General features: G+C 37.6%; 1 protein-coding gene across 7 annotated transcripts in view; it reads right to left on the bottom strand.

Annotated features, from left to right (window-relative positions):
• Positions 1-22,146, bottom strand: part of Snx14 (sorting nexin 14) — a 60,041-nt gene that overhangs the window by 30,266 nt on the left and 7,629 nt on the right. For all 7 annotated transcript variants that reach the window (XM_060384623.1, XM_060384628.1, XM_060384624.1 and 4 more), the window contains exons 5-13: positions 13,724-13,767; positions 11,100-11,187; positions 7,533-7,617; positions 4,394-4,550; positions 2,177-2,252; positions 1,607-1,651; positions 1,420-1,500; positions 1,213-1,327; positions 171-326 (exon numbers count right to left, since the gene is read on the bottom strand). In XM_060384623.1, the coding sequence (XP_060240606.1) occupies positions 171-326; positions 1,213-1,327; positions 1,420-1,500; positions 1,607-1,651; positions 2,177-2,252; positions 4,394-4,550; positions 7,533-7,617; positions 11,100-11,187; positions 13,724-13,767 (847 nt within the window). The remainder of the gene's footprint in view (positions 1-170; positions 327-1,212; positions 1,328-1,419; positions 1,501-1,606; positions 1,652-2,176; positions 2,253-4,393; positions 4,551-7,532; positions 7,618-11,099; positions 11,188-13,723; positions 13,768-22,146) is intronic.

The raw sequence follows: 22,146 nt of genomic DNA, 5'->3' as shown, positions 1-22,146 counted from the left end.
CTCTGGTCTATAAAGCAAAGTCCAGGCTAGCCAGGGCTATACAGTGAGAAGATCCTCAAATAAATAAATGTGTAAATGTATCTTTTTTAAAAATAGAAAAAAATACATGAAGAAAACTTAGGAAACCAAAAAATTTCAAGAATACTCATGCTTGGCCATATTTGACTTACTTCTCTGAATCTCTTCTACAATGAAGGGATCAAATCTAATTTTGTCAATACTTTCATCCAAGCAGTATGTTTTATAAATCTTCTGCAATTCCTCATGTAGAGATAGCATTTCATCATTTGATAACTCTGGTCTCAAAATTCTATCATTAAATTCCTCTAACAAATCAGAGAAAGAACAAGGAAAAAAGTTACTTTAATATAAATGCTTCCATGAAATTTTCATATTTTTATTCTAACTAAAAGCAGCAAATACAATCAAATTAATTATTTTAAGCGCTTGAGAGTAGAATACTCAGATGAACAACAAAGTCAGCAAGATTTTTGTCTTAATATAAAATAAATAAATGTATGGATAGCAAGACAAATTGCTACAACAGAGTAGTAGGCATATGTGTAAATTTTTCTCCAAAGAACATATTGGATTAATTTGTTTCACTCATTTATTTACTTAATCAGTTTACAGCCTGATCGCAGCCCACTCCCTCCTCTCCTCCAAGGCCCACCCTAAAACCCACTCTCCCATCCTCCCTCCCCTTCCGTGAGAAGGAGAAGGGCCCCATGGGTACCAAGCCACTCTAACATATCAAGTCACAACAGGACTAAGTGCATCATCTCCCAGTGGAAATAGACAGGGATATTAGTTTCTTATACCAAAAGGTCTTTCAATGTTTTAAAATCTGATGGCTCACTAAAAATGAAAATGCAACCCATAAAGTTTCTCACAAACCCAATGACCTGTGATAATAGTTTGACCTTCCTAACAAATGGTGACAAAGTGGTGCTGATTGGACTGTAAGTGAGATCTTTCACACAGCATCACTATGTTGGATTTTTAGCAATTCTTTTCTGCTACTAGAATTTGACAGCAGTCAATGATAAGATCATGCCTTACCTAGAATGCAATAGACACCTGAGAGAAACTCAGCCACTCTGGAAATACCTAGCAGATGAAATTTAGGCTGGGGACATCAGATCTGCTCTAAATACCCAAAGCACTAATAAGCACTAAAAAGACACTAGTAGAGCACAAATGAAGCCTCACCAACAGTCAGACAGAACTGCAGGACGTGCACGGCTCCTTCTTGTTTCAGAAAGTTCATAAATCGAAACAAAAGGTCTTGCTGTTCTCTGATTTGCTTCAATTCTAATTTTAGCACCTTGTCACAGTATAAGAAAAAGAGTAAATTAAAGATACACAAATGTATTTTAAAACTGTTATCTCAAAAACATTAGTGATGAAAACACTCACAGATGGTTTTTTATTTCTTGGTTCTGCAAATTTCTGCAGAAATGGAACCAAAGGGGAAGCTGGTTCAGTCGCTTTTTCGGGCTTTAAAAGAAACAGAATTATCAGCTCAGTAAAATTCACACTGGAGTTGATATATACAGTCAAAATGTAATGCAGTTATAAGTGTTTCAGTATGTTCAATACTCACAGGGCTGTCATCTATGAAGATGATAAGCAAATGATTGACAGTATCCTAATGGAAAGTAATTAACAAAGATCAAAATAGTCCCTTGTCATGTTCTGCCAAGAATTCTCAGAACTTTCACATTATCAAGTTCACTAGAAAACAAACAGCACATAAAAATAAACAGCACAGTGACTGGCTAACCACTAGTATACATATATTATAGGGGAACTGCCAAAGAACTATAATCAAATGTTCTTAACTGTCTGAACCAAAGACAGAATTGTCAAAGTGTCCATCAATGGACAAATAAATAAGCAAAATGTGACATACACATATAATGGATTATTATTGTGAACTGAGAAGGAAAGGAATTCTAAAACATATTATGCAATTGCCAAGAACTCAAAGGAGAATAAGGAATTACTATTTATGGGTGTAGAATTGATAGGATTTTGATTTTGTTAAGACCAACATTTGGAAGGTGATGGCGATAGTCACTCAAATAAGCACATATTTCAAAACATCATACTATACACATAAAATGATTAAATAGTAATTCAAGTATATTTTATTAAAAAAAAATAATCTTACTGGATCAGCTAGAAAATCCAAAGAAGGAAGAAACACAGAACCAGATAGAATCTCTCTTATAAGTAATGTCAGGGATCTGGAAATAGAAATAGTAATTCTATATTTAGTGACTTATATTAGTTCCTCATTCTCAAGTACCTCTGAACCAACTAAAGACCCTATTAAAATGAAATTATGGGGCTGGACATGGTAGCAGACTCCTTTACTCCCAGCACTGGAGAGAAAGAAGCTTTTTGTTGTTGTTCTTTGTTTTGTTGTCGTTCTTGTTTGTTTCTCTGTGTAGCTATGGCTGCCCTGGAACTTGCTCTGTAGATCAGGCTGATCTGGAACTCAGAGATTCAGCTGCCTTTGCCTCCTGAGTGCTGGGATTAAAGGTGCGTACCACCACGGCCCCACTTAGGCAGAGGCAATTTTATATCTCTATGATTTCAAGGCCAGCCTGGTCTACATAGCAAGTTCTATGCCAGCTATAGTACTATATTGTGAAACCCTGTCTCAAAAAAAAAAAAAAAGTAAATAAAGAGAAACAGAGAGACAGAGAACATAAAATTGTGGGGCCAGGAATAAAAGAGGGCTTGTCTTAGAGTATCCCAATAGCCTCCCCTCTACCATCCACCTACCCATCCAAAAAAAAAAAAAAAAAAAAAAAAAGAAAATCAATCAGATTAAAGTTCATTAGGACATGGATGGGCTATGAGATTCTACATTTTCAATGAATGCCTAGGTGATGCTTCTGCTGCAGCATCACAAACTTGGACTTGTATTCTTTGTTTGCTAAAGTGACTACTGTTCAAAATAAATGAGTACTTTTTTACAAAAGGAACTAGGGAAACAGAACACTGTTCCTTCTAGAATCTCTTATATATTTATAAGTTAATGTTTACAGGCTGGAGATGAAGTAGAGAATCTGACTAGCATGTTCAAACAAGGTCCTGTGTTTGACCTCCAACAACATATACCAAAAAATTGTTTACGAGAAGTATGTCAATAGTATGTTCTCTGAGATTGAGAATATTTTAATTAATAACACAAATTATACTAAAGATTTCTTCACAATAGAGAAGCTTGGTATATTGCCCAGGATGGATTTTCAAATTTTCACTCCTCTCCTCCTCCTTCAGGAACCTACATAGCTGGGATGACAGGAGCACATCCAGCTAAGACTGCTTACTAATTTATTATTTTAGTATAATAATTTTTAGTAAAATAATTTTATTACTTTAGCTTCAGAATACTAAAATACTTCTAACTACATGTACTTATACACCATCTAATGAATAAATATTTTCAAGTATATCACTGAGCTGAACATGGTGGCACCTACCTATAATACTAACACTGGGAGGCAAAACAGGTAGAGAACACTACATAATGTGGTCCTGTCTCAATGAGCTCGAAGGAACAGAAAAGGGATAGAGTAGAGTAGATGGAAAGGAAAAGAGGAAAGAATAAGCCACAACTTTTCCCTATAAGAACTATCAGGGTAAGGGCAGTAAGGTAACTTATGGGGCAAAATCTAAGTATACTTCTACTAGAAGAAGGGAGAATGGAGGAAAGGACCCCTAATTATTCTTTATAACTGGACAGCTTAAAGCCCAAACTTATCTTAAAGTCTGCTCAAACTGTTTCTGCCTGTACAATCATAGTATGCATGTCTTTAAAAAGAAACATTAAGAAAATAGAGCAGAAATATTTCATATAAAATTAACTTTACTCATATTTATCTTTGATTTTTTTTTAAGATTTATTTATTATGTATATAGTGTCCTGCCTGCATGTATGCATGCAGGCCAAAAGAGGTCACCAGATCTCATTACAGATGGTTATGAGCCACCATGTGGTTGCTGGGAATTGAACTCAGGATCTTTGGAAGAGCAGCCAGTGCTCTTAACCTCTGAGCCATCTCTCCAGCTTATCTCTGACTTCTAAAATAAGTTTTTAATAACAAACTCTAAAGCCACACAACACACTTCAAATAGTCAGCACATAAATTAGCATTTTAAAATATGGTCAATTATTGCAAGCAAAAAAAAAACTATTCATACCATAAATTCATACCAAGTTTTAGTGAAGTCATATTATAATAAAACAGTGATACATATATATATATATATATATATATATAAAACATATGCTACATGTAAAAATTCATTATATATAAATATATATTGTGTGCATATACAAATATTACTATGATAGTTTCTAGTGCATTTATACCTGCAGTCTGTTGCTTTAGGAGGCAAAATATAAGGAAAAAGTAACTCAGTAAGTTTCCTTAAATACTGTAATTCATCTCTTCGACTTCTCAAAGCCACATGAAGCTCTGGACCATATTCTTCTAATGCAGCTTGTTGCAAATACTCCGTGTTTTTTACTGTAAACAACAATAAAAACTATCGAATTAGTTAGAAGACATATTAAATTACTTCATTGCCATTTCTATACAGAACATCGAACCTCATTCCTCTCCTAGGCCCTGCTTTCTGAATAGAAAGGAAAACTTTTCAGTAGGACATAAAGGAAGACTTTCTCCTTTGCTGTGAATTAACTGTGGTGGGTTGAACAGGAATGCCCTCACAGGCTCGTAAATTTTAATCTTGATCATTAGACAGTGGCAATACTTGACAAGGATTAGAAAGTGTGGCCTTGTTGGGGTATGTGTGCTTGTTAGAAGTGTGTCACCTGGGAGGGAGTTTGGGGTTTCAAAAGATCAAACCAGACCCAGTGTCTTTTTCTCTTTGTGCTGCCTGCAGATCTAGATATAGAACTCTCAGGTGGCTTCTCCAGCACTATGTCTGCCTGCATGCCACCATGCTTCCCGACATGACATAATAGACCAAATCTCCAAAACTGTAAGCCAACACCAATTAAATGTTTTTCTTTATAAGAGTTGACATGGTCATGGTGTCTCTACATGGCAATTAAACATTGGCTAAGACACTGTAATAAATTCACTTTCTGAGTTTCCTTCCCTAAGCAAATAAGAATTTAAACTCATGACTTCTACATTATATACTAACAAATTACTTAAGTCGGAGTAAAAACTATAAAAATGTGTCCTAGTACACAAGAGTTACTTCTTCAGGTGCATTTTTAGCCAGATCACAGGATACAAGATATATAACTGAATAACCAAAAGTAACCATTGAAAAGACAGAAGAGATGGGGCTGGAGAGATGGTTAAGGACACTGACTGTTCTTCCAGAGGACTTGTGCTCAAATCCCATCACCCACATGGCAGCTCACAACTGTCTGTAACTTTCAGATCTGACATTCTCACATAGACATACATGTAGGCAAAACACTAATATACATAAAATAAAGGTAAATCATTTTTTTAAAAAAGACACAGGAAAGCTTTAGTTACGTCTTGCTTATAAAGAAACTAGCCTGACGAGATCTAATAATCAGGCTAGGGTCAGATGGAAGGGGAGGAGAACCTCCCCTATCAGTGGACTGGGGGAGTGGTAGGGGAGGAGAAGATGGAGGGAGAAAGATTGGGAATGGATAAGGGAGAGGCCTACAGCTGGGATACAAAGTGAATAAATTGTAATAAATTTTAAAAAATTAAAAAAAAAAAAAAAAAGAAACCAGCCTGAAATAGATGTGTGACTCCAGCTATATAACACTATGGAAAAGTCAAGCCTATTAACACTTTTTCCTACCTTTCCTCTGACAGTAAAGTATTCTTTACAAAACTGCTACAAAGATGCTACTTCTTCTGTATTTTTGTCAGTGGTAAGACATGGACTTTTATGCACTGTTTAGTCAGGCATGGTGAGGCATACTTGCACTCCCAGTGCACGGGAGGTAAAGGCAAGAGAATCAGAAATTAACAGTGTTGGCTACATAGTAAGTTCAAAGCCAGCCTGAGCTACAGGTTAACCCTGTCTCAAAATAAACCAACCAAATAAATAAATCAAGTATTAAGTTACACAGAGGTAAAGTCTTTTAAGCTCCTTCATTTTAAGAATGTTTTAAAGATAAATTTTTTTTACTTATGTGCCTGGTGCCCAAAGAGGCCAGAGAAGACACTGGATACTTTGGGATTGAAATTACAGATGGCCATGAGTCTCTCTGTGGGTGCTTGGGCTCAAAGCTGATTCCTCCGGAAGAGCAGCCAGTGTTCTTAACACTGAGCCATGTCTCCTGGTAAAATTCGTTTTATAAAATAGTCATCTTTATTATCTTTTAATTATATGTACATGTATATGTTTGTGTGTGGATATGTTCACATAAATATAGGTGGCTGTAGAGTCCAGAAGAGGACCTTGGAGTTCCTGGAGCTAGATTACAGGTGGTAAGCCATCTGACATGGGTACTGAAAACTTAGTTTGGGTTCTCTACAAGAGCAGTATATGCTTTTAATTACTGAGCCTCTTCCCCAGCCCAAGGGTAAAATTCTCTTTGCTGCTGTTGTTTTGAGACAATGTCTCATTATGTAGTCTTGGCTGCCTATATAGACCAGATTGCTCTCAAACAGCAATCTTCCTGCCTCTACTTTCTGAGTGCTAGAATTAAAATATGAACTACCAGCTCCCAAGGGTAAAATTCTTACCTGATATAAGAATACAGAATAATTTTAAATGCTAGCCAATAGTTTTATTTAAATTTAATCTCAAATCTACTTATAGTACAATTTCCCAATGCCACTAGTTAGATTGAGATTATGAAAGATGGAAAAATGGCTTCATGCTCAAATAAAGTCACACTTGAAGCTGTTTCTCCATTGCAGCATCACACAGAGCTTTCACTTAGAGGAAAATTTTAGACTATGAAATACAAATAATACAAAAAAAAAGATAGAAACACAGTATCTGTTTCTGTACAGTCACCTATGCAGAATGGTATTCTGCGAAATGCATTTTAGAAAACACTGATGAACAACACCAAACACAGAAAATCTCGGTCTCACACAGAAGCAAGTACAAGCAACAAAACTGTGAAAGGGAATCTTTTTAGCTTGAATTTAGAACATGAAAAGTCCTTAATCAAGATTTTCTTCATTCAGTCAGAAAACACTTAATTAACACATGCTTGGTGTAAATCATGTCAGCAAAAGGTCTACAGTCACAAAGGGGAAGCAGGGAATTAACAGAAGAGCTGTGACAGGGAGAGATAAACATGACACACAGTAGAGATATGTAGGATGAACTAGAATAGTCTGAAACTGCAAAAATCAAAGAAACAGGAAAGAGACATGAGCAATAGAAGCAGCCCATCACTCAAAGAAAAACTTTTAAGCTGTTCTCAAATCTTCTATGAATAGCATTAGTGTGTGAGCATGCACATATCTTTAAATGAAAGCTGAGGTACAGACAAAATCACTGCAACAAACAATGAAAACCTGTATTACCTTTCTGTCTTGCTTTAACAATCACTTCTACATGTTTCATTGCTGCTTTTAATAGTTTCTTGGTTATAATAGATGGAATATCCACCTAGAAAAATGAACAAAAATAAGACTTAAAAAATTACTAAGTTGGAATGGCAAGAACAGTTTATTTACAATACTAGGATGAAGCTGAAAAGGACTATAATTAAGAGAAGTAGAGTATAATTGGTAAGTATAATAACAGATTGTACACTCAAAACTACTCTCACCACGGGGTGGGGGGGCGGAGGGAAGATAAGTATCTGAGATCATGGACATGTTAACTAGCCTGTCTTACTTATTCCACACTGTATTGACATACTTTAGCATCATCTATATCACAAAAGATACATAACTTTAAATCGTCTACTTAAAATAAAAATTTAAACACTAGAAAGCACAAGCTTTGAGTGGACAAGAAGAACTTGCAAACCAGTCACAAAGCACCATTCAGTCATCCAAGGCTCAATAAGCAGAAACAGTGATAAAGAGGGTGTGCTGGCACAAGCAAGTTATCTCAAAAGGGAGACACTAAGATCTACAAGTCTAAGGCCAGCTTGGAACATTTAGGAAGAACTTGTCTCAAAAAAAATAAATAAATAAAATAAAGAGAGTGAGAAAAACTAGTTCTGGCAAGGAAGTGAAATGGGCAGGTTCACACAAAGGCATGGCAGTGCACAGCTGCAGCCACTTTGGAAAATATTGTGACAGCTCCTAGAAGAATGAAACGAAGAGCTACTATCTCACCAAGCAATTATACTATTAGACACAGACTCATGATTAATGAAAATATAACTAACAAAATATAATATATATCTAGATGAGACTTAAGTTAGAAATAATCCAATGCTCATCAACTGAAAATGATGAATTATGGTATATTCAGCCATCAAAAGTAAACTGCAGTTATATGCTACAATTTGACAATATAAATGAGCCTAGAAAACATTATTCTAAGAGAATGAAATGCCACAAAAGGCCGTGTATTAAATGATTCCAGTTATATCAAATATTCAGAGACATAGAGACAGGGAGCATAATGACTGTTGGGTAGGTGAGCAGATGGGGGATTACAGTGAACAGGTACAAGCTCTCTTTTCAGATAACAAAAATATTCTGACATTGATTGTATGACTGATGTACTCAGAGCTCTGAAAATGCTATGAAAAGCACTGAATTCTATACTTAAAATGGATGAATTATATACACTACATATCAATAAAAGTGCTATGAAAAAAAGAGTAAACTGGCCAATGCACATCTGTAATTAAGGCACTGCGGAGGCTGAGGCATAGGAACTGCACATTTGAGGCTACCCTGGGCTATAAAAGACCATATTCCAAAACAAGGTAAGAACAAGAACATATCTGTATGTGCTTATGTATGTAAACATTATACTCCAAGCATGAAGTACTACTGTTGAAAAATCCACCAGGCTACTTCAAAGCCTAACACATTAGTTCTACTAAATAATGAGTACTAATTAATTCATGTGAACAATGATTTATTTAAAGTTGTTATTTAAATGAGGTATCATCAACCATCTCATCTCTCTCTCTCCCTCTTTTCCTCCCTCCTTCTCTCTCTCTCTCTCTCTCTCTCTCTCTCTCTCTGCGTGTGTGTGTGTGTGTGTGTGTGTGTGTGTGTGTGTGTGTGTACCTACATGTGGACACAGAGCTTGACATTGGGTGTCGTCCTCTACTACTCTTGACCTAATTTTTCAAACAGGATCTCTCACTGAACCTAGTGCTCACCACTTTTGGCTAGGCTGGCTGCCTAGCAAACCCCAGGGACCTTCTGTCTCCACTGCCTAGCACTGGCCTTACAGGCATATGCTGCATCAACCAGCTTTTACGTGGGTGCTGGACATTTGAATTCAGGTCCTAGTTCTCACACAGCAAAAATTTTACTTCTGAGCCACCTCCTCAGCCCAACCATATTGTTTTTTTTTTTTTTGTTTTTTGTTTTTTAAGATATATTATGTATACAACGTTCTGCACATAGGCTTACACAACAGAAGAGGGCACCAGATCTCATTATAGACGACTGTGACCCATCATGTGGTTTCTAGATCTGAACTCAGGACCTTTGGAAGAGCAGCTAGTAATCTTAACAGCTGAACCATCTCTCCTACCCTATAATGTTTTTCTTAATGAACAGTTTACTACACTAAATGACTGGGGTAGGGCTCAATGGCAACAGACTTGGCTAGTTTGTGCAAGGCCTGTGTTCAATCTCTAGTACTGACAAAAAAAGTTTTCTTTTTAATTACCAAACATTCCTCACATAAACATCAATTTGTGCATGTATGGAGTTCAACTGTAACTCATTTCTTCTTTTAATGACTTCACCTGTTACCCAGAATATACAAACAACAAACAGGTGATTTTCAAAAATATTCTGTTCAACATTCATCATTTTTACTATTCTAAACTTTTTTCTGAATTCAATATTAACTTATTTATTTTGAGAATTTCATGCATATATACATACAGTATATCTCTCCCTCCTCCAACTCCTTCTGTGTGACCCCAACTACACCTTCAAATCTATGACCTTCTTCTGTATTTATTTGTGTGTACATGCATGTACACACACACACACACACACACACATATATATACACACACACACAACCTGTGGAGTACAATTAGTGTTGCCTCTTATTTGCATGTGTTTAGGGATGATCCTTTAGGATTGGTTTCTAGACCCTGAAAAAAAATAAAAGTAAGAAGAATGAAGAAAGAAAAAGGAGGAAGGAGGAGGAGGAAGAAGAAAGAGGAAGAAGAGGAGAAGGAGGAGACTGGCTCTCCCTCCCTCTGCAGTCACTGACTGCATAAAGCTCTACACCTAGGGGTGGGAACATTGTGAGATGTTCCTCCTGCCATGTTGGCACATTAGCGGAAAGGCACACCAATTTTCACCTGCTTTGTCTATTTCCCCAAATCAGAGTTAGTGGATATTAACCTTGTTTTATCTTTCCAATTTGACAGGCAATGGAACCTCTGACAAAATAGTGCCTCACTGCAACTTCTATTTGATCATACAACAACACATTTTTCAATTGTTCACTGGCCATTTTATATTTTTCTTTTGTGAATTCACTGAATTGAATCGATATAGAAACATGTTTATCCTTTATTTTGTTAATTAATAGCATATATTTACATTCTAATTTATTGTTTATAAGTTTAATCCTATTGAATTGACAAAACAGTAAAGAAGTGTCTATAGCTAACAAACGACACATACATGCAAAACCAAAACAAAGTATTTTAGTAGATAATAATCACCGCAAATTACAAAAATTCATTTAAATACATAACATTATTTTCTATAGTTGTCTTTTCATTTTAAATTCCACAAATCAAAAAAACCAAGTAGTAAAGAAAGCAAAGTTGATCAATGGGCCAATAGTGATTCATTAACTTTTAATCTAAAAAATGAAAAATGAAGAACAAATACACATACTATAGGATAAAAAACAAAATTGTCATAATGATAACATTCCAAATTTCTCAGCATAAATATATGTATAAATATAGATACCTTGTGAATTCTTCGAACTAAGACGGATGCAAAAAACCGTAGGGTGATCCTGAGTTCATCAACAAAGGACTCATCATCTGTCACATCCCTTCAATTAAGGAAAAAAACAAACAAACATTCAGAAGCTCTGAGAAAATTCAGCTTCCACTCAGTGAAACCGAGAAAAGACTTTTCCTTTAAAAAAAAAAAAAAGTTTTGCTATTTATTTCTCTTTACTTACAAATAATGTGTTGTGTTGCAGAACAGAGAAAATGGATAAATTTTCTCATGATTTTTAGCTCCAAATCATAATCACTATTAACTATTTCCTTGTATTTACATATATAAGAGCCCTTTTCAAAGAAGCTAAGATCATTTTCTAAGCATCACCAAATAAATTTCAAAGAAACAAGACAGGCAGCAATAGAGAATTAAGATACAAAATTTAAGAGGATCCAGGCAGTCCTGATGAGATTTAACAAGCTACGGGCAGCTGCCAATGGTGGAGAACTCTCCCGTTCAGTGGACTAGGGGAAGGAGATGAGGGGAAGAGGAAGGGAAGGTAGAACTGAAGGGAGTTGAGGGAGGATATACAATGAATAAATTATGGAAAAACATCAAATTAAAAATTTTTTAAAAGAAAAAAGATACAAAATTTTCAAGTTAGTTAAAATGTTTACAAAGTAGTATAATTCTCAAAGGAGAGGAGGCGCTCTCAAAAAAAGAATAAACTGAAAATTCACTTTTAGAGAAAGTACTACTGAGCTCCATCCCCAACCTGCAAACATTTCTAAACTGAAAATCTGACAAATCTCACAGGAGGAGGGACTTTTTTTTTTTTTTTTTTTTATGAGACAGGGTTTCTCTATTTAAGCCTACTGACGTGGAACTCATATGTAGACCAGGCTTGTCTCAGACTCACAGAGAGCTGCCTGCCTCTGCCTCCAGAGTACTAAGATTAAAGCCATGCACCACTTCACCCAGCTGGTTTTCCTGAAATCTTAATGTCCCTACAAGAAGTAACGCATTTTCTTCATCAAAAGCAAGAAAGCCACATGTGAACAATGGCTACGTCCGAAACTTGAAGATGGAGCTGTTCCATCTTGGACAAATGTGTCAACCATGCTTCCTACTGCCAGCTCAGGGGAGGAGCTATTACAGCGTCAGAAGCTGCTAAGAAGAAAATATGTACTTTACAAATTCAAACAAACTTTATGTCTGGAAAAAAAAAATCAATGAAAGGAGATATCTTCCTTAAAAAAAGATTCATTTTACAAAAGGTGTAACATCAGCTTTGTGTAAATTACAAATATTCCACATTTAAGACATAATCAAATGGAAATAAAATATTCTAGAACTGATGAGGCCACTCAATGGGGGAGAGCACCTCTGGAGTCTGCATGGTGGGTGGGAAGAGAGAGCCAACTCTAGCAGGTTGTCCTCTGTCCTCTAGACACACTGTGTCTGGTACATACACCAATAAGTAAATGTAAAAAAGAAAATTACACGTTTTCAGAAAAAAATATAGCACATAAACTGTTGTATTAAATTAGTCTTAACACATCGTGGATGAACTCAAATACTAGGATGCTTTAAATTAGAAAATATAAAACATAACTGAATCGATACAAACGTGGGGCACATCATTATTTATTATACTGTCAGATTTACATGTTCAAATGTAATAAATACACGATTCTTAAAGAAACATGCATTTATCAAATGACATATTTGGGTACCTCACTCTAAATTAGAATCTCATTTTTCCTTTTATACAGCTAGAGTGTTTTCTGTCTTCTAAGAAACAGCACCCATGTACCCTATACGCACTAAAAACTGTTTCTTGGGGGAAAATCTATTGAAATGATCTTTCAGTCTGTGTGTATGTGTGTACCTGTTTATTTGTGCAATTATGTGTTCACACATGCACACAGAGACCAGAGGTCAACCTTGGTCATTTCTCAGGTACCATCCACCTTGCTTTTTGAGACAGGGTCTCTCACTAGGACCTAGTACTCACCAAACCTAAACTAACAACCAAGCCCTAGTGATCCCCAGGGATGGTCTGGTCTCCGCCTGCTCAGCACTGGAATGATAAGCACGTATAAACTACACCCAGCTTTTTACTTGTGTACTGGAAACTAAACTCAGGTTCCCATACTTGCATGGCAAGTACTTCACCAGCTAAGTTACTTCACCAGCCTCTGTGAAAATTGTGTAGGAAAATGTTGTTTGTTGGAGAGAGGATTTCCTTATAGAGGGCAGATTAGCCTAGAAGTCATGATTCTTCCTCTGCCTTTCAAGTGCAGTGATTAAAGGCTTACTTCACTATATCTAGCTTACCAATGAGTCATAATTGAAACCAATTAAATCTTTCAGGTAATACTGAGTCTTCTCTGAGAATCTCTTTGTTAGTCAGACTGAGAGTGTACAATCGGTATTTAAAGGGAAATAGGTCAGGGACACAGCTGAATATCCAATAATATACAATGTAGTTCCCCACAAAAAAAAAAGACTTGGCCTAAATTGTCACTGAGAAATCCTAGTTTACACTGAAAATAGATCATTAAGATGCTTAGCTTAACGGTATTTACCACATCAAAAAGAGGTGGGGATGGAGCTCTTACGAAAAACCAAAAGCATACCTGTACCATGGATAAACAAAGTTTTCCAACACTAACTCAAGAACCTGTACAAAAAAAATTAAAGAAAAATAATTAACTATAGGAAAATAAACTGTACTAAGTGATATACATGAACAACAATTTCATTATACCAAATATTGGCATTATTTCTTGACAATACGCTTCTATCAACTTCACATAGTTGTGAGGATCAATATGAAACATCTGAAGAAAAAAACTTGAAAATGATATAATCCAGAAAGGAAGTTTCTATTAGAATGACACACATGTCTCAAATATCTCCATAAGCAAGAGTTTCAGCAAGGGCTATCACGATGGCTCCACAGATAAAAGTGCTTGCTGAACAGAACCAAAAAAATCTGAGCACAGGGGTCTTTCCTGAGACTGCTATTCCAACCAAGGGCTATGCATGGAGATACCTAAGACCCCTGCACAGATACAGCCCATGGCAGTTCAGTATCCAAGTGGGTTCCATTGTAATAGGAACAGGGACTGTCTCTGACATGAACTGATTGGCCTGCTCTTTACCCCCTGAGAGGGAAGCAGCATCACCAGGTCACAGAAGAAGACAACGCAGCCACTCCTGATGAGAACTAATTGACTAGGATCAGAAGGAAGGAAAAGAAGTCCTCCCCTATCATTGGACTTGGGGAGGGGCATGCATGCAGAGGGTGGAGGAAGGGAGGGATTGGACAGGAGGAGGGAGGGAACCACAGGAGGGAATAAAGTGTAATTAATAAAAAAAAAAAAAGTGCTTGCTGAGTAAGCCTGGTGAGATAATCTTGATTCCCAGAATCTACATAAAGGCGGAAGTAGAGAACTGACTCCAGAAAGTTGTCCTCTGACGTACATACATATCATGCATGCACATATCATGCACACACAATAATAAATTTAAATGTTTTTCAGTGAAATGTTCCTGACTGGTTTCACTAAACAAAGACCAAAATTGAACAACAAAAAAACAAGTACCTAAGATTTATATAAGGAATCAAAATCAGGTATCCCTGATTTTTTTTTTCCCCTGAAGGGACAATGGTGACTGAAGAATACAAAGAGAAATTCTGGGGCACTCCTAATGTTTTATTTCTTCCTGTGATGATACTTACAGAGAAATAATCATTTTCTAAAGACTACATACTTAAAACCAGTATATAAGATAACTAAACAAGGTAAACCCTAGGTTCAGTTAAATATTCCATTTCTTGTGTCTGAATGGAGTTGCATGCTGTAACTTTAGCAAGGAGTTGCAGCATTGTACAGTAACTTAAAAAGCAACACGGGGGGGGGGGAGAAGGAATGTGTGCTAGCTAGTTTTACGTCAACTAGAATCAGATAGAGTCACTTGAGAGATGGAAACCTATGCTGAGAAAATGGAAGATGATTTTCCCTAAGAACAGGTTGCAGGCAAGCCTGTAGAGCAGTTTCTTAATTAGTTATTGATATTGGAGGGCCCAGCACACTGGGAGTGTTGCTTTCCCTGGGCTAGTGGACCTGGGTTCTATAAGAAATGGGCTGAGCAAGCCAGGGGAAAGCAAGCCAGTAAGCAGCACTCCCTCCAAGGCCTCTCCATCAGCTACTGCCTCCAGGTTCCAGCCTGTTTGAGTTCCTGTCCTGACTTCCTCTGATGATAAATAGTGACATGGAAGTTTTTAAGCCAAATAACACCTTTCTTCCCAATTTGCTTTTGGTCTATGTTGTTTTTCCTCACAACAAAAGTAACCCTAATTAAGGCAATGAATCTTTAAAAAATGGCACTAGTAACCAAAGATGTCCACTCTGTTAATAGTAAGGCTTTCAATATTCTGGCATATATGTATATATGTGTGTGTGTGTGTGTGTGTGTGTGTGTGTATACATATATATAAGAAAGGAAAAAGGTAAAATACAGTATATATATATATATATATAGTTTCTTATCTTTTTTCCCCTTTCTTATTTTTTATTTATTCTCCTCTCACACATGATATATCGACAGCAATTTCCCTACCCTCCACTTCTCCCAGTCCCTACCCTCTAGATTTTTTTTTAATTACCAAAGCAAAGCATTAATTATACTGGGGAGGGGGTGCAGAGATCACTAGCTCTGTTCTGTGGCTCCTCTGTTTTGTGTCCTCCTATATTATATTCCTAGCAACAGACTCTTAACTAGTCTCCTACCTCCATATTTCCTCCCTCTACCTTCCAGAGGTGCCAGTGATCTACAACAGGCATTCACCACACACTTCCCTGAATGATACCCTCAACAGATTATACCAAACCAAAATACCTGAAAGACAAAATGGCCTTGGTAATTCTGGAGAGCCTACATGGCAGAAGCCATGGTCACCCAGTGCTGGGGTTACAAGCACATTTGAAGGAGGTTTGGCTTTTATGTGGGTGTTGGGACTTCAAAAGCAGATCCTCACACTTACTTGGTAAGCACTATGGCCACCGAGCCACTTTCCCAGCATACCACTCTCCCACACATAAATTTTTAGCCAAGTTTTACTGATACTTAGATATGACACTTGAAAATTCTATTAAATCTAACTTCTAACTTACCTTTGAAAATATCAAAATACCCATTTTATAAGATACATGTAGATTATACATACAAAAAAACTGTTCTTAACAAACAGCCTGATGAACAATAAACTTACAAAAAATGACAGCTACTAAAACAATATGTCCTCACTGTTAGTATTTAAGCAGCCTACTTCTGGGTTGCCTAGCAACCTGATGTCATCATGTGTCTCCCGCCAGCAGGTACTCCAAAAAAGGACCAACCCGCCACTTTGTCTCTCTTACCTTCTTGTTCTTGCACTCTCTTCCTCTCTCCTGCTCTTTCCCTCTCTCTGTTGGGGCGGCCCCTCCCCCACCATATCTTTCTCTCCCCCTACCCTGCCCAGAGATGGTCTCTGTGACCCTGTCCCCCTTCCCTTAATAAGATCTCCCATGTGGAACCAGTCCCGTGCTGTGATTTATGAATCCGCTGTATAACTCTGCTGCACAATCCAAATATTGGTGAATTGGCTAAATAGGCACTTTCAGTGGCCACACAGCATGGTGGTTGCTTTCAGCGCCAGCACAACCACCAGAGCTGGTGGAAACCTATTTCATTTCAAATCCACCCAGGACCCACTTTCTGACAACCAGATCCCTACCTCCTACATGCAACACTAAATGGATTGGTGAGTTCCCCTCATTGATCAACATAAAAGTCTCTCTTGGTCAGAGAAGATTGACAGTTAAGCATCCAGCAACTTCCTGGTACCTTTTAAGATGGAAGAACTCCCAACCACACCTTCACTGGCCATAGTTGGCCCTTTTTGCTGACCTCCATTTAGGGCTTCTTTTTTCCTTGAGTGATATTTTTTCCTTCTACCAGCATGCTTCACCCCCTCCCAGCCCCACCCTCACCCCAGCCCACACCCCTCGCTCATCTACAAAAATCCTAGTGCTAGGCAAACTGTGTCTAGGAACTGCCCATTATTTCGTTCCTCAGCATCCCCATTGGGATGTCTTTTGGAGAATTTTAAAACCCTAAGTTCATATGCCTCTGTAATAAAATTTGGCCTACATATTCCTTAGATAATGGTTCAAATTGGTGGATTAACAGCACATTAAATCCCAATATTTTACAGGATCTTTTTAATTACTGTCAGCAATCTAGTAAATACAAGGAGGTATCTTATGTGCAAGCTTTCTCTCTTCTCCACACTAAACCTTCTCTCTGTTCTTCCTGTTCTCCTACCCAACTTCTAGCTATAAAGTCTCAACCTCAAGAATTCTCTACCTTTGACCCCAGTTCTGCCATTCCACTTCAGCTGGGATAAGAAGGGTGGAGCCCACAGTTGTTTGGCCAAGCTCTAGCCTCTGATCTCCTCTCCTTGTCTCTCCCTAAATCTAAACTTATACAATATGTAGATGACCTTCTCCTCTGCATCCTATCCCTACGAGCTAGCCAAACTGACACCTCTGCTCTACTAAATTTCCTATCCAGCAAGGGCTATCGGGTCTCACTCTCCAAGGTCTAATTGTCCACCTCTGAAGTCACTTACATGGGACTAACAATAACCCAAACCCTCAAGGCATCACCCTAGATGGAAAAGACCTAATAATAAAAAAGAAATTTTATCATTTTGAGGAATAGCTATTTTCTTACAGTCCTGGGTTCCTTCCTTTTCCTTTCTTGCCTGCCCCTTATGTGAGGCAGCCTTAGGCCCCTTGCATGAACCCCTTCTTAAACCCATTACTAAGCCCTTTTGGGGGCTCCAACAGGCTCCTCTTGAGGCCCCAGCCCTAAATCTCCCAAATGTAACCTGTCCTTCTCCCTCTCTGTAACAGAAAAGGGGGGTTTGCCCTTGGAGTCCTGGGTCACCAACTGGAGCCCTCCTTTGTACTTGTAGCATACCTACCCAAAAAAATTACACCTGACAATCCAGGGATGGTCACTCTGCATTAGTGCCTTAGCAGCTACAGAGCTCCTTAATTGAGAGTCCAAAAACCAGACTTTTGCGTCACCTATTACTGTCTTCTCTTCTCTTCTCAGAATCTGTCTCACCTTTTAATACATAAAGGTTTACAAACTCTACCTCCCTCCAGGCGGCAATAATAGAAGACTCTACTCTTACTTTCCAACCATGCCCACCTCTTACTATTTCGAACCTTCTTCCTCGACCTAACTCTGACCACTCCCCATCCCATTCTTTCATTGAAACTTCAGAGGAACTATTGCCTCACCCCTCACACATATAGGAGGGCACATTGCCTCAGGCCATCTATAAGATGGCAGCTCATTTGTACATGAGGGAACTCAAAAAGCAGGCTGCCAAATACTAACACTCATTGCTATCACCTCTAACATTTTACCCTCCAGCATACTAAGCACTCCACTTGTCTATCCTCATCCTCTCAGAACCCTTCCCCACATCATCAGTCTGGCAATCATTTCATCATCCTTTTCACTGAACTTCTCAACATCTGTGTACCTCCTCTTCTGTACTAATTCTATATCTTCTACCTTCTTTTCCCAAAAATTTATTTATTTTTATGTACATTGGTGTTTTGACTGTGTATGTCTGTATAGGGTGTCAGACCCCTGGAACAGGAGTTACAGACAGTTTTGAGCTGCCATGTGGGTGCTGGGAATTGAACCTAGGACCTCTGGAAAAGCAGCCAGTGCTCTTAACTGCTGAGCCATCTCTCTAGCCCCTCTTCTTCTCCCATTCTTACATGCATGTTACACTTTAATTACCTGTCATATGTCTACCTCCAACTCTAAACAAAAGTTCTAGCAAAGGAGGACTAACTGTACTCATTTCTCTTTTTCACCCGCTGAGGCCTACTAACCCAGTTCCCGTCTCTATCAAGACTGAAAATCATTTTGAATGTGGAAGCTAGTACCTATCAATACCAATATATGTGAGTGTCTTAAGTTTGCTTTCTGTTGCTGTGGTAAAACCCAACCAAAACTGGCCTGGGGTAAGAGACTGTTCATTTCATCTTACTCTTTACAGTTCATCAAGAGGGAAGCCAATGCATGAACCTGAAGGCAGGAACTAGAGCTAAGGCCAAGGAAGAACTCTTGTTTACTGGTTTGCTCTCCATGGTTTACTAAGCTGTAGTGAGAATTTTGTAATTTTGGTTTCTTTAAAAAATACTCAGAAATGTTATGAGAATGTTTTTGTTTTAGTTCCTGGTGGAGGTGGTAGGGGGATAAGAGGCTGTTTCATAACAGATGACTACGATTTGTTTCATACTCTTAACAGGAGCGTGGTTTTGTCAGCTGCAGGTACTTCCTGCCTGTGTGACATCTGGAATTCTGGGCACTTTTTTTCAGAGGCTATATAAATGCTACAGAAGCAAGAGGCTGGGCTCCTGTTTTTTCGCCATTTGTCAAGTAGTCATGTGCAGAGAAACTAGACATCCTGACCAAACTTGCCCCAAGGAACTCAACGCCCCTAATCAGCAGGAAGTAGTCTAAAAATACCTTCACCCTCTTTCCCCTCTATCTTTTTTTCTCTGCTTTCTAGTGCTGGGGTTAAAAAGGGTGGAGAAGGGTAGAAGAGAAAAAAAGGAATCCGCAAAGTAGCGAACAGCGGCTACGCTAAGCCCTCTTACACAGCCTGCAACTGCCTGCACAGGGGTGAAGTGCATATTGTAGGCCATGGCCTCCTCGCCAATCATTCATCAGGAGAATGAATGTAAATCCTGATTTACAGTCTGATGAAGGTAAATCCTCAGGTGAGGTTCCTTCTTCCCAGGTGATTACTTCCTGTCAAGTTGACAAAACTAACCAGCACAATAGACACAGAGTTAAGAGCTTTACCAAGCTTTTTTCATTTTTGTAATGAATCAATTGTCTCAATTCTCTAGTAGCCATGTTTTCAAAAAGTTAAAAAAAAAAAAGATGAAGTTAATTGTGTTATTTAGCCTAGTATATTCAAACTATTATCATTTTAGCATTTAACCAATATAACAGACATTTTATGCCTTTTTCCTTTTTTTAATTTATTTATTTATTTGTTGGTTTTTCGAGGCAGAGTTTCTTTTTGTAGCGTTAGCTGTCCTAGACCCACTTTGTAGACCAAGCTGGCCTTCAACTCAGATATCCACCTGCCTCTGCCTCCCAGTATGCTGGGATTACAGGTGTGTGCCACCATGCCTGGCTTCATACCTTTTTCTAAGCCTTCAATATCTAGTATGCATGTACATATATGCATATATGTATAGTAATCTCAGATTGTACTAGAATTTCAAGGAGTTACTGATAGCTACATGTAGTAATGGCTCTCATACTGACACCATAATAAATATTTCCCCAACACTGGGGATAGAACCCAGGCTCCTGCACAGGGTATACAGGTATATTGCCTCTGAATTCCAGCCCCAGCTCTGAACAGCACAGTTTTAAATCAACGAATCAAAGAAACTGAAAAAAAAAAAAAAAAAAAAAAACCTAAGAAACAACAACAAAGAAAAGCCAAGTGTTCAAATAACACTGTAAGCAGCTTACATTTAGACAACAGTGCAAACAAACTGAGATAAAGGACCATAAAGCAGGGTTCAGTTGCCTGGTACTATTCTTGAACTAATTAGCATTCAGTGGAACTCAGTACACATCTATCATTGGTCAACTGCCTATGTAACTGTAAATCCATCGATGAAAAAAGTGAGACAGCCCACTTCATACCTTCAAGAACATACCTTGAAGGAATCTTATCTTAGATGCAAGGAAAAGATATGTCCTTTAAAGCAAACAAATAAATAGGGAAGAAAAACAAAGTAAAAAGAACTCTGTGACTACACTAGGACACAAAGTTTCTAGTCACCATTATCCCAGTCCTTGTTCTACACCATAGTTCATGTCAAAACGGGGGTCACTATGCATTAAGAGACATGCTTAAGACTTCAATGGTTCCTTGAAAATGGCTATTTCCCTATCGTAAAGACCTATTTTTGTTGCAGTAAATAAACAATTTTCTTAACTGAAATGTCTATGTAAATTTGAGATCTAAGTGTAATTTGGAATAGCTTAGTATTCAAGGTACTTATTTTGTAAAACATTAAGATGTGGTTGGATATTTTTTTGTTTATTTTGTTTAATTGTTTTTGTTGTTTGTTTCAGGCAGGTTCTGGAACTCAGGCTGGCCTAGAACTTACTATATAGCCCAGACATGCCTCAAATTCATGATCACACTGCTTCAGCCTCCCAAGTGTTAGAATTATAAGAATACACCATCATGCCTACCTTAATAAGATGTATCGTTATTAAATTTTCTGAAAAAAGATTTTTTTCTATTGTTGTCAACATTTATTTGATATATAATCATACACTAAGTAATATTTCAGCCAACAGACAGCATATTTAACAATGGGCCCATAAAACTATGAAAGTTCCTGGGTTTGGGAGGGGTTACAGTCGTTATAGCACAATGTTTGCTAGGATGTTTATGGCAAATCAGGTATAAACAGAACGACTGTGCTGCTAGTTATAACAACCTATGGCACATGTAATTACGCACAGTATATAACACTTGATAATAAGTATATTATTGAACTTAATAAGTATATTATGAACTTACTATGTCATGTCATACTTTGTATCTATGGCATACTATACTTTATAGTGTATGTTTATACAGTTTTATGTTTAGATCTGTGCTGGATAGTTTTAACTATCAACTTCACATAACCCAGAATCACCTGGGAATAAAGTCTCAAATAGAAATTATTTAGATCAGGTTGGCTATAATGACATATAATGTATGTCTTAACTGTTAATTGATGTAAGAAGAGCAAGGCCACTATGGACAGTACCATTCTCTAGTCAGGGAGTTGGGTGTCTCACTTTTTTTCAGCAATGGATTTGCGGTCACATAGGCGGCTGACCAATGATAGATGATAGATGTGTACTGAGTTACACTGAGCACTAATTA

The sequence above is a fragment of the Meriones unguiculatus genome, chromosome 6, assembly GCF_030254825.1.
Source record: "Meriones unguiculatus strain TT.TT164.6M chromosome 6, Bangor_MerUng_6.1, whole genome shotgun sequence".
Lineage (NCBI taxonomy): Eukaryota > Metazoa > Chordata > Mammalia > Rodentia > Muridae > Meriones > Meriones unguiculatus.
Note: the sequence above shows the minus strand (reverse complement) of the source record. Positions and strands in the feature narration are given on the sequence as shown.